At 44.6% G+C, this 13687-nt stretch overlaps 1 protein-coding gene across 1 annotated transcript; it reads left to right on the top strand.

Annotated features, from left to right (window-relative positions):
• The first annotated feature begins 254 nt into the window (after positions 1-254).
• DPPA4 (developmental pluripotency associated 4) lies at positions 255-13035 on the top strand. The gene is made up of 7 exons (XM_066347316.1): positions 255-325; positions 2727-2868; positions 6109-6269; positions 6356-6406; positions 6634-6898; positions 8783-8978; positions 12289-13035. The coding sequence occupies exons 1-7, from the start codon at positions 302-304 to the stop codon at positions 12317-12319; spliced, it is 870 nt and encodes a 289-aa protein (XP_066203413.1). The 5' UTR covers positions 255-301; the 3' UTR covers positions 12320-13035.
• The last annotated feature ends 652 nt before the right edge of the window (positions 13036-13687 follow it).

Raw genomic sequence — 13687 nt, 5'->3', positions numbered from 1 at the left:
TGAAGTTTTCAACTTCCCAAGGTCTCCTGAGCCACACCTTATGTAATTATGTTAAAAAGCTCACACACAAAAAAAGGCCAGGCATGGTATTAATTCAGTCATATAATAGTCCCCGCAGGATAAAAATGTACACACATTTAGCATTCACAAATTGTGGGGGAGGGGATAAAAAGGAGGAGGAGAAAAAGATGCTTTTGGTTGGCAGGAAGTGGGAGGAGACTTTTTCAAAAGCAGTCTTGGGGCCAGGGGTCATTTCAGAAGTAAGAAGATCTCCTTATCAACCTCCACCTCTTTTCTGGATATGGAAAATGCAAAAGGCAAAAAGGTAAATACTCTTCATAGTTTTGTTTCTGTCTTTGTGCATTTTCAAAAGCATAGTATTCCTACTTTCGAAAGCAAAAATGTGCCTTAGAGTTTTCTTCTCTAGATTCTGTTCTTGAAAGAAATGAAGTCCTAGATATGATTACAGCCTGGTATGTTAGAGTGAGGAAACAATAAGAATAGGTTGTTCGTTTTGGTTTTGAAGAGATGCTTTATTCTGTCAGAAGAATCAAGTATCAGAGCTCAGAGGAAATGGTAACAGGAGAAAGTGGGAGGTAAGGAAATGACTTTAGGTAGAGGCAGTTGACTAAGCTGGGGGGGGGGGGGGAGAAATGAGATCCTTTCACTTGGTGTCCACTAACACAGGTCCTAAATAAACTAAAGGTGCAGGCTCTGAGCTCGCCTTTTTTCCCCAGGATTGTTAGAGCCAAGGAATGATTAGAAGCCACCCATCCTGATGAGCACTGCCGACGGAAACTAAAGGTGTAGAGGCTTAGTGCTGTGGGGGTTAAAAAAAGATGAATACTTTTCCTCCCACCTCCCGAGTTCTGGCTGGGCTAATAATCAAATTGACAGAGACAGATTAAGAGGAGAAAATAAAGCTTTAATATGTGTGCATAGCGAATTCATATGAGCATGAAAATTTCCAATGGCCGGGAGGCAACATTGACATTTTGGACCAAATAGATAAGGGAGAGAGATGGGGTCTTGATTTCAGACGTGAGAGTGGGCAATTATCAGGTAGTTGAGAAAGCGCTGAACTTTTATGGCAGGAAAATGCTTGCTAGGTGATGACTCAGACTGGGACACGAGGGTGTCTAGCCATCAGATCCCTGCCTGAAGCCCTCTTACTTATACTTAATTCAAATTAGGCTAAGGTGAACATCATAAAATCTTCTACCTGAAGCAGGTTTTTTTCATCTGAATCTCTTGGGAAGGAAAGGAGGGTGGGTTAAAAGTTCTTTCTGATGCCTTGTTTCTTAATAAACAGCTTAAAATCAATATCCCAAAAGGGCAGTTTCAGGGTGGCAAAAGTTTGGTTTATTCCAGTACAGAAGAATTGAACTACTCCAACAAAGAAACCTGACCACTCGCAGTCTCTTTCCTGGAACCGGTTCCGTTTTGCCCTCTCAACTTTAAGACTTCTGAGAGGCTCAGAAGTATTTTGTGAAAGCAGCTTTGCAAATGTAAAATTTCAATACGAATGTTAAACTGCTACAGAGTTGTAAAAATGCCATGCAAATGTTCAATTACCCTGTACAATCAAATGGAGGAACAGGCCTTGGTCAAATCACAAGCAAATGTAAAACAGCAACCAAGTGGGGGCGGGGATGAGAAGGCATGTGGTAGGGTTGATGCAGTCTGTAGAGACTCAAAAAGGGTTTGCCCGATGAACTGACACTGGAAGTGAGAGTCTAAAAGAGTAAGGTTTTTAAATGGAAATAGAAGTGGGTGGAGGTGGAGTCCAGGAATATCCCTTCAGGTCAAAGTAAGTGGGTTGGGAAGGCAAGGAATGCAGTGACTGAAACTGGGGCAATGGAGAGGAGGAGGGGCAGGAGGAGGAGGAGGAGCTGGAGGAGCTGGAATGGAAGGTACCGGCTGCTAGCCTGCATTAAGAACACTGGATTGTTTTCATTTTTCCCTGTTAAGAGCAATAAAACATTGAGTGGATATATAACATCTCTCTGAGAAATATTTGGGAGAGGGCAAGAATAAGAAAATGGAAGCCTGACCAGGTGGAGGCGCAGTGGATAGAGTGCCGGACTGGGATGTGGAGGACCCAGGTTCGAGACCCCGAGGTCACCAGCTTGAGCGTGGGCTCATCTGGTTTGAGCACAGCTCACCAGCTTGGACCCAAGGTTGCTGGCTCAAGCAAGGGGTCACTTGGTCTGCTGAAGGCCCGCGGTCAAGGCACATATGAGAAAGCAGTCAATGAACAACTAAGGTGTTGCAATGAAAAACTGATGATTGATGCTTCTCATCTCTCTCCGTTCCTGTCTGTCTGTCCCTGTCTATCTCTCTCTCTGACTCTCTCTCTGTCTCTGTAAAAAAAAAAAAAGAAGAAGAAGAAAAGAAAATGGGGGAAAAAATCTTGCTGGTGAGGTGAGAGTTAAGCATAATGTGGGTGGATAGAAAAGCGTCCTTCAAAGCAGAGCACAGTTTCCTCTATTTTATTTGTATCCGTATTTTCTATCTTTTTCTCATACACTCAAATTGGCCTTCTCCCATTTCTCTATCATTGCTTTGCTATCTTATAAATAAACCTGGGTTTTAAGATGGTACTCAATATACATTGCCACCAGAGTCCAGTGACTGACTGTCTTGGTATCTTGAGTGGGGGCTACCTAATGTGATGTGGTGGATTGGACACTAGAGGAATATCTGACCGGCCCCTTTATCCCCAGTGGAACTCCACAAAGAAGGCAAAGGCTTGCAAATCCCAACCAGTAGAAGCTGACGGGAAACATCGGGCTGCTGGGAAGGCAAGTACAGGAAAAACATCAGGGAAGGAGATCAAACGGAAAAGACCTATGGGAGATGACAAAGGTAAGAGGTGTACAAGCCCTCAAATCTCATTCCCTTGGATTTAAGAAGCATGAGGGCCTGACCAAGCGGTGGCGCAGAGGATAGAGTGTCGGACTGGGATGTCTGGACCCAGGTTTGAGACCCCGAGGTTGCCAGCTTAAGCGTGGGCTCATCTGGTTTGAGCAAAGCTCATCAGTTTAGACCCAAGGTCGCTGGCTTGAGCAAAGGGTCACTCGGTCTGCTGTAGTCCCACAGTCAAGGCACATATGAGAAAGCAATCAATGAACAACTAAGGTGCCGCAATGCACAATGAGAAACTAATGATTGATGCTTCTCATCTCTCCGTTCCTGTCTGTCTGTCCCTGTCTATCCCTCTCTCTGACTCTGTAAAAAAAAAAGAAGCATGAGGAATTTTTCTGGGGTAGAAAAGGAATTTTTGTTCTCTAGTCTGCAAGTCTTACACTTCCTTTGAAACTTAGCTTACATTCACCTTCCTGAAGCCGCCTTTCAGTTCCCTCTGTTAAAATGTATTACATTCCGTCTCCAAATTCCCACAATATATTTTGTTCTAACTTTCCTTTTGCTTTCACTCTGAGAAGGAGGAAGTTCTGAAGCGGCCAGAGAGTGAGAGAAAGAACCGTTAGCAGCTAAGACAGGGCTGCTCAGCCTGACCTGTGGTGGCGCAGTGGATAAAGCGTCAACCTGGAAGCACTGAGGTTGCCGGTTCAAAACCCTGGGCTTGCCTGGTCAAGGCACATATGGGAGTTGATGCTTCCTGCTCCTCCCCCCTTCTCTCGCTCTCTCCCCTCTATATAATGAATAAATAAAATCTTAAAAAAAAAAAAAAAGAAAAGAAAAGAAAGGGCTGCTCACATTCTTCCTATGTTGGAGCTTGGATTAAATTCCTGGTGGTTGTTTCTATAGATTATTTTAACCAGACACCATTGAACTCCAGGAAGCCCTGCCTTATCTTTACATGTGGGCTTTGTTACTCTGCGCTTATCCCAGTCCTCGCCCCATTTCACTTTCTACCCCTTTGCTGATAGCTAATGTACATTCTTTCAGGCATCTGACATCTTTCTTCCCCTTCCCTTCTACTGAATGTATAAAAACACTTGTAAACTCCCAAGTCACTGGGCATACATATTTTTTCCACCTTGCCAAGCTGCTAGTGATTTGGATTTTATGCCCTAAGACCTGTCTTCTTTTCATCTAACTTTTTTTCTTTTCTTTTTTTTTTATAAGTGGGAGACAGACAGATGGGAAGGGAGAGAGATGAGAAGCATCAACTCATAATTGCAACACCTTAGTTGTTCATTGATTGCTTCTCATATGTGCCTTGACCAGAGGGCTCCAGCTGAATCAGGGACCCCTTGTTCAAGCCAGTGACCTTGGGGTCATGCCCTATGATCCCACGCTCAAGCTGGCAACCTTAGGGTTTCAAACCTGGGTCCCCAGGGTCCAAGGTTGATGCTCTATCCACTGTGCTGCTGCCTGGTCAGGATTAGCTAGCATTTTTTGATTCATTAAAACCATTTTTTAAAAAAGACTTTCAGCCATGCCAAGATTTTTGTTTTAACACTCTGCTTGCAGTTAATTACCTCTATGTGCAATGATTTGGGGACAGACCAATGTAAGTTTGAAATCACATTCTTTAAACTACATTTCCTATTTTATTTTTTATTTTTATCTTTTTAAGATTTTTTTTTTAAAGATTTATTCATTTTAGAGGAGAGAGAGAGAAAAGGGGGCATGCGGGAAGCATCAACTCCCATTAGTGCCTTGACCCGGCAAGCCCAAGGTTTCGAACCAGCAACCTCAGCATTCCAGGTCAATGCTTTATCTACTGTGCTGTTATGCTTCTTTTTTTTTTTTTTTAAGTGAGGTGAGGAGAGATAAAGAGACAAACTCTCTCATGACCCTCCACCCAGTAACCCCCGCCTGGAGCCGACGCTCAAACCAACCATGTGATAGGGGAAGAGAGAAGAGGGAGAGGGGGGAGAAGAAAAGCAGATGGCCACTTTTCTTGTGTGCCCTTGACTGGGGATTGAACCCAGGATGTCTGCACGCCGGGCCAAGGCCATTTTTAAAGATTTTATTTGTTCATTTTAGAGAGAGAAGGGAGAGAAATGAGTGGAGGGAGAGGAGCAGGAAGCATCAATTGATGCTTCTCATATGTACCTTGACTGGGCAAGCCTGGGGTTTCAAACCGGTGACCTCAGCATTGCAGGTCGACGCTACGCACTGCACCACCACAGGCGAGGGTATACTTCCTATTTTTTTTTTTTATACTTCCTATTTTAAAAAGTGAGAGTCAGTTGTAATTTACACAAAATGATTAGGAAAAATGCCTAAACTGCTGTACCAGGCTAGTAATGTGGACTCGGTAAATGCTAGCAATTATTAGTGTCAATGTAATTGTGTTTGTTCTGGAGCTGTGTTCTGTCCTTTCCTGAATGGCGTGTGTAAGGTGCCGCAGGAGGCCTGTGTGCAGTGAGAACAGTGCTGCCCTAATGGGGTGGGCTGGCAGGTTTATGGGTAATCATGGTTGTGATTGTAACCTGGCTGACAGGTTTATCTGTTTTGTGAGAGAACGAGGCATCACTTGGCATTTATGATCTCAGGTCTAAAAGTTATAGTATTTCCCTGGATTGGAAGTACAATCTCTAGGCAATCTCCTTGGAGTCATGGGTTAAGGAGCTCACAATTATGTGAGAGTAGTGGGGAGTTTTAGGAGCTTAAACTGTGGAACTCAGAGATTATTAAGTCCTAGAGTTGAAGTTTTGTGGTCTTAGGTCTTTCTGAAGTTTTCAACTTCCCAATTTAGCTGTACAATGAGGACTATACGATGATGTATTTTTGACATTTTAAAAGGTTACACAGCCTGACCAGGCGGTGGCACAGCGGATAGAGCGTTGGACTGGGATGCGGAGGACCCAGGTTCGAGACCCCGAGGTCGCCAGCTTGAGCACGGGCTCATCTGGTTTGAGCAAAGCTCATCAGCTTGGACCCAAGGTCGCTGGCTTGAGCAAAGGGTTGCTCGGTCTGCTGAAGGCCTGCAGTCAAGGCACATATGAGAAAGCAATTAGAACAACTAAGGTGTCGCAACAAAAAACTAATGATTGATGCTTCTCATCTCTCTGTTCCTGTCTGTCTGTCCCTATCTAACTCTCTCTCTGACTCTCTCTCTGCCTCTGTAAAAAAAAAAAAAAAAGTTACACAAAAATTAATCATTACTAATTTTATCTCATTCTCCTTCAGCTTCCTCTGCACAGAAAGAGGCACAAGACAATAAAAGAGTGAGAATTCGGAAGAAGATAACAATTCCTCCACTGCCTTCTGTATTGCCACCAGTTAACCTGCTTCACCGAGACATCGTGAGGGCTTGGTGTCAGCAATTAAAGCTGGGCTCCAAGGGCTTGGTGAGGGCCCAGAGTGTTAGACAGAGCCCCTGGAAGGAAGGGGACAGACCTTGTTTCATTGTTAACTCATTTTTCTCTTGTCTTAGAAATGGGAAGCATATAAGAGGCTGTGTGAAAATGCTTACCCTAATCAAAAGGTGAGTAATCTGTAGGCAGTTTGGTAGAGTGGAAGGTTTTGTTATGCTAATTACCTATTTTAGTATGAAAAAGGGAGTAGAGGAATTATCCTAAGCTCCTCCTTCTCCCTCCACTCCTTCGAAGAATGCACAACATGGCCCAGCGTCACTTTCACCAACTTGCAAAGGGGAATAAACATGAGGCCGCACTTCTGATAGCACTTAAATCTCTTCACCCCTATTTGTAGGCTATTCCAGTCACGTCAAAGGATGCCAGGATGTTGTCGGAACCACGAAGAAAACTGGAGCTAGAAAAGGGGACAATAACTCTGGAAGGTTTCGATCTTCCTGACCTGATGGCTTCCTCTGAGCAGGGGGCGACTGCTCTCCTTGAGGGAATGGACAGTGTTGTCGTGACAACGTCCACCCCAGATGCTGTGTTTGCCTCCTGGAGCAGAATTGCCTCCAGGAGTGCGCAGGTGGAGACGGTGAAGTCACCACAAGAGGCCTCTGGTAAGCCCAATATCGAGCTGGTTCTGGTTCAGGTGAGGAAAGAAGTGTAATTGATATTTATCTCGACTCAACTTGACAGTGTACCAAAATCACCTGAAGGGCTGGTGATTCTGCTGCCACACACACACAGTTTCTGATTCAGGTCTGCAACAGGACCCGAGCACATGCATTTCTAACAATCTCCCAGGCACTGCTGATGATACTGGTCAGGGGACCTTCACTCTTGGAGAAGCGGTGCCCTAAATGACTGATGTTATCACAAAGGGAAAGCGATCGGTTCGAATTCATTTCTCTCCTCTTCACACAATTAAAAGTAAGGGCAAGCTCTGAAATCAACTGGCTGAGCTGAAGCCTTGGACCTTCTAACGTTTATTAAGTGAGTGACATTAACAGATTGTTTAAACTAGTTCCCAGATTCCTCACCGGTAAAGTAGGTTAATTATACCTACAACGCCTATTTTATAATGTTGTAAGGATTACTGAAGATCTAATTAAGGAAGATCCTAAAGTGGTGAGCTCAGTAGCCTTCTTGTTAAAGACTTGACACCCCTGAACTAATAGTATTTCAAGAAGGCCATTCTAGATGACTCTTTCTATTGAAGGAAAGCAGAATAAGTCATCTGCACATATACCTCTTTGCCATAAAAAGTTTCTCTAGCCTCACCTGTGGTGGCGCAGTGGATAAAGCGTCGACCTGGAAATGCTGAGGTCGCCGGTTCGAAACCCTGGGCTTGCCTGGTCAAGGCACATATGGGAGTTGATGCTTCCAGCTCCTCCCCCTTCTCTTCTCTGTCTCTCCTCTCTCTCTCTCTCTCTCTCTCTCTCTCTCTCTCTCTCCCTCTCCTCTCTAAAATGAATAAATAAATAAAAAATAAAAATTAAAAAAAAAAGTTTTTCTAAGGTGAAGGCAATTAAACAAACTAAACAACTCTCCCTTTTCTGCCTAAACGCAGGATATAAATTCTCCTTTTGCTGGAGACAGTTATCGACTGAGAGATGGCACCAGAGGATCCTGCGAGCAAACCTCACCTCGCTGGTCTCCTTCCATATATATTTACCTCCCCACATTGAATGCCTTGGGGGGCCTAAAACTGCTTTCCTTTGTCCTGTCACTTCTCTACAAATTTATTGTTCTCTGTAGATGCTATATATTAAGATGAATTCTAAGCTACCATTTTGAGTTAGTTTTTGTTGTGTTTTCCTTTATTAATTTGTCTCTCTGTTCAAGAGTCCCTGCTGGAAAGTCTGAGATGGGTAGAGGTCAAGTTTTGCCTCCCAAACACCACTATCTACCCGCCTGCAAGCTATCCCATTTCCAACTATAGGGTTTTATTTCTTTTTAAAGTTGTAATAAGATGCCTGACCAGGTGGTGGTGCAGTGGATAGAGCATCGGACTGGGATGCGGAGGACCCAGATTCGAGACCTCGAGGTCGCCAGCTTGAGCGCGGGCTCATCTGGCTTGAGCAAAAAAGTTCACCAGCTTGGACCCAAGGTTGCTGGCTTGAGCAAGGGGTTACTTGGTCTGCTGTAGCCCCACGGTCAAGGCACATATGAGAAAACAATCAATGAACAACTAAGGTGTTGTAATGAAAAACCGATGATTGATGCTTCTCATCTCTCTCCTTTCCTGTCTGTCTGTCCCTATCTATCCCTCTCTCTGATTCTCTCTGTCTCTAAAATAAAATAAAATAAAAACAGTTGTAATAAGAACTGTCCTGCATTACTTTCTAAAGGGAGCAGGATAGAGCCAGTCAGGGTAGAATTCCAGGGTTCATATCTGGAGAGCTAGCATATCTTGAGAAAGAATGGAAGACCATGATGCAGTTTTGAACATGACAGTTTAGTCTTGCTCTGTTCATACCCGCCTCTCTTTCCTTCCCCAGGTGTCAACTGGTGCGTGGTCCATGGGCAGAGTCTCCCTGCAGACACAGAGGGCTGGGCGCGGCTCCAGTTTTATGCCGGGCAAGCCTGGGTTCCTGACAAACCAGGGCGAGTGTGCGCACTCTTCCTGCTCCCTGCCTGCAACTTTCCACCCCCGCACCTGGAGGACAACATGCTGTGCCCCAAATGTATTCATAGGTAATTACTTAGTGCTTTTCTATGACCTAAAAGTGGGCACCAGCATTTTAGTTGAGGGAGCGGGGAAATGTAAATGTGTGTTTTTCTTAATTAGCCCTGTCTTTCAAGCATAAGTTATCACTATAAAGTTTCAAGAAAATTATTACCCATTAGTAGTATATTCCTAGGGGGGGGGAATTTATGACTACCATGACACTCACAATTTGAGAAAAACAAACATTTATAATTACTATATTCCAAGTATATGCACTGCACAGAAATAATGACTGGCAAAGAGAAAAAAAACTTCTTTTAAGTAGACTACAATAAACCATGTGGTGACTACGGAAGGGAAGCAGTGACTTAGATGGAAAGGGGTAACGTTATTTCTCAGTGTAGGGACCAGATACAAGGCTGTGAAAAAAATGAGGACAACACAGACACGGCAGAGTAGTTCAGTGTGACAGAATATGGTGGGAAATAAACCTCCATTTTCTCACAAAATGGGCACAATCATGCCTATCTAAAGATGGAAAAATTAGGTGAGTAAGAAGAAAAATGTACATCTGCAACATTTTGCAAAGGATTTCTAGCAGTCGGGGGACAAACAAGGAGTCAAGGCAGGCAGCTCGGCCCCTGGGGGATGGGCCACTGAAGGGTTTTAAGAAAGTAAACAAGCCTGACCTGTGGTGGCGCAGTGGATAAAGCGTTGACCTGGAAATGCTGAGGTCGCCGGTTTGAAACCTGGGCTTGCCTGGTCAAGGCACATATGGGAGTTGATGCTTCCAGCTCCTCCCCCCTTCTCTCTCTCCTCTCTCTCCCTTTCTGTCTCTCTCTCCTCTCTAAAAATGAATAAATAAAAAAAAAATAAAAATTAAAAAAAATGTTTAAAAAAAAAAAAAGAAAGTAAACAGACTGAGGCTAATGTCGCCAAGGAGGGAAGGGTGTCAGCGTCATAGAAAACTCTTATTGGGCAATTCAGTTTTTCATATGTTTCGCAGGCCTGGTACCTTCTATAGATGCCCCCCCCCTCCCAAAATCTGGCTTCTCTATAACAATTTGGTGGCTTTTAAAATATTGGTAAAGGTAATCGTTGCAGTGGGACTGAGGACAGCTTCAAGGAACAGCACTATTCCATGGGGACAGGTTAAAGGAGGCTGGAAAGAAATGAGGAGAAAAGCCGTAACTTGAAGCTAATAGGGAGAGCTTGCCTGGGGAAATTTTCTTAATTTCAAGTGAAGCTTGAAGAAGGTACAAATATACTTACTTCCTCAGATGATATAAGAGATTCAAAGCAGTGACAGATACAGAAAATTTGGTCTTGGTTGAAGACGGGGAAGAGAGAAGAGGAGACTATAGTCGGAAGTATTTTCTGGAAGGCAGTGGAGAATTGGAGCGATAGGATGCTTAAAGAAAATGTTCACTACAAAGAAGCAACATGGGAAGAAAAGAATCCCCTAAATAGGCCCTGGCCGGTTGGCTCAGCGGTAGAGTGTCGGCCTGGCGTGCGGGGGACCCGGGTTCAATTCCCGGCCAGGGCACATAGGAGAGGCGCCCATTTGCTTCTCCACCCCCCCCTCCTCCCTCCTTCCTCTCTGTCTCTTTCTTCCCCTCCCACAGCCAAGGCTCCATTGGAGCAAAGATGGCCCGGGCGCTGGGGATGGCTCCTTGGCCTCTGCCCCAGGCGCTGGAGTGGCTCTGGTCGCGGCAGAGCGACGCCCCGGAGGGGCAGACCATCGCCCTCTGGTGGGCGTGCCAGGTGGATCCCAGTCGGGCGCATGCAGGAGTCTGTCTGTCTCTCCCCGTTTCCAGCTTCAGAAAAATAAAAAAAAAAAAAAGAATCCCCTAAATAGAGGGACATAGTGCAGCCCAGTCTCAGCTCCTAGGGATCCTGTCCCCACCCCTCAGTTTTGAGGAATCATCCTGGGCTCTGTCTCCAGCTTCTCACTGTCCCATGGTGCTGCTACCCTCCACCCCGTTGGTTCAAGGTTACTGAACAGCACACATTGGCATAACTGGTAGAGGAGAGCAGTCTGAAGAGGGTGGGCCATGGCATAGTGAGTAGACTTGTGTTTTCCCTTTTTTGTCCTGCTTCCTGCCACAGTTCTATGCCAAGCAAGTTACAAGTAAAGTCATTTCACATAACTCTTTAATGACATACTAATGCCTCTGGGCAAATGTTAAAGGAAGCATTCTAGAGCATCTCTTGCCTGCAGAGATGCCCACAGCAGGCTGGAAATGCCGTTCCTAGAGAACTCAGTCACATGCTTTTTACTCCACTATCCTAAAGTTTAAAGGCAATTTTATTGGCATTCCAGCAGTGGGTTTCTTGGAGGGGAGACAGAGAGATGGACTTCTGTGTGTGCCCAAACAGGGATCCACTGGACGGCCCACTCTGGGTCGATGCTCTGCCCGTCTGGGGCCCTGTTCGCAATCAAGCTAGTTTTAGTGCCCGCAGTGAGGCTCAAGGGCACCATCCTCGGGAGCTTCTGTGCTCCAATCAGTTGAGCTACAGCTTCAGGAGGGGAGGGAGGGAGGGGAGGAGGAATGAATGTTCGCCTCTCCTCTGTGCCCTGACCGGGAATCAAACCCGGGATTTCCACATGGGGGGATCAGTGCTCTATACTGCTGAGCCAACCAACCAACCAAGGCCCTTTTTCTGGTTTTTTTGTTTGTTTGTTTGTTTGTTTCTGGTTTTATTTCTTGGGGGTTTTTTTTGGTGGGGGGGTGGCAGAGGAGAAGTGGCAAGCATCAACTCCTAGTAGTTACTTCTTGTATATGCCTTGACCAGGCAAGCTCAGGGTTTCGAAGCAGCAACCTCAAGTGTTCCAGGTCAACGCTTTATCCACTGTACCACCACAGGTCAGGCTCTTGTTTGGTGGGGTTTTTTTGTTTTGTTTTGTTTTTGTTTTGTTTTGTTTTTTTTTATTTTTCTGAAGCTGGAAACAGGAGGCAGTCAGACAGACTCCCGCATGCGCCCGACCGGGATCCACCCGGCATGCCCACCAGGGGGCGATGCTCTGCCCATCTGGGGTTTCGCTCTGTTGCAATCAGAGCCATTCTAGCGCCTGAGACAGTGGCCACAGAGCCATCCTCAGTGGCCGGGCAAACTTTGCTCCAGTGGAGCCTCAGCTGCAGGAGGGGAAGAGAGAGACAGAGAGGAAGGAGAGGGGGAGGGGTGGAGAAGCAGATGGGCGCTTCTCCTGTGTGCCCTGGCCGGGAATCAAACTTGGGACTCCTGCATGCCAGGCCGACGCTCCACCACTGAGCCAACCGGCCAGGGCCTCTTGTCTGGTTTTAAAAGATGACAATCATTTCCTTTCCTTTATAGGAATAAGGTATTAATGAAAAGCCTCCAGTGAGATTATAATGCCAAGAAACAGTTACAGCTATGATTGTAATTAATGGCCGAAAGGTGACTACAGTCATGTCCGTGGTGCCTCTGACAGCTGGACTCCGGGCTGCTTCACACTCTCCACGCTTCCTGCTTAGGGGGCTGCAGGCTGGGGGGAAGCACATGCTACCCCCCCACTCCCCAACAATGCCTGCTGCTTTGTCTGGTTGGATACAGACATTTATGTTTTCAAATGGAAAAGTATCTCACAAATGACATTCATCGCAGTCAATACGATGAGAAAATTACTCACACTGTCGAACGGTTACCCTTCTGAAAGAGCTGTGCCCTCCACAGCGCTTTTGTGTAGGAACCTGAAGTGAGCACCGAAGGGAGTGAGGAGACCACAGCGCTCCGAGCTGGGTCCCTGCCGGAGAGTTCCGGCTCCTTTAGGAAACTGCCGCCTTCTACTTCTAAGTTTAATAACTTACAATCTGTAGACTATCTTAAGCCAAAGGAAAACCTGTTCTCTCTTCTTTACTCCCTCCCAACGAACATTTCTAGTATACAAAATACTTTCCAAAGTTTTTGTAACCTGAGATATCTATGATGTGTCTCTGGGATAAAAACAAAGGTCATTTTGCCAGTATTATTTCTAGTATTAACTTTTGTGTATTTTTGTTGTTTAAAAAATCTTCAAGGTAAAAAAGACTTCAAGTTTACTTCTGAGTCATAAGTACATAATATATTTAAAATGCATATGTAAAATAGTTCATCTACTGTTTTTAAGAGGCATGCAAATCATTGTTCTTAACTCAGTAAGATTAAGCCCAAAAAATGATTATTAGTGATTATTTTTAGTGTAATAAATGATATTTTATTCATTATTGTTGTATGTATACTATTTTAATTTTGTTTTCTTTAACTTCCCTTTTATTATGGGATTACTCAAGTTGCTATTTTATTTCCTCCCTCTTATTAATTTGGGAATTTCACTTCACTTTCCAATTCTGTTTATAAATAGCTCTCTGTTCCAAACACATTAAAGTAAACTTAAAATTCTCTCTGTATAAAATAAGTCCTATTCTACTACAAAGATTGTTTATTTACTTCTCTTTACTGCTCCTGGCAAAATAAAATCTCTGAAGTCACATTTCCCCACCTCTCTCTAAAATCCACAAACCTCCCCCCAAATTACTATTAAGTTTTAAATACCTTAGTCACTGTCTCTATCCCATGTTCTCAGAATATAATTTTAAGAAAAAGACAATTTGGAGCCGCATGCTCTGTTCCTCCATTGAATCCCACTACAGAGGGGCCATTTTTCTCATCTGGAAATTGAAGTTAACAGTTGTAAAGATATGTCTGTTCCCATAAGCACATGAGTGTTTGTGAC

Source organism: Saccopteryx leptura, chromosome 8 (genome assembly GCF_036850995.1).
Source record: "Saccopteryx leptura isolate mSacLep1 chromosome 8, mSacLep1_pri_phased_curated, whole genome shotgun sequence".
Classification (NCBI taxonomy): Eukaryota; Metazoa; Chordata; class Mammalia; order Chiroptera; family Emballonuridae; genus Saccopteryx; species Saccopteryx leptura.
This window is presented reverse-complemented; position numbering and strand designations above follow the sequence as displayed.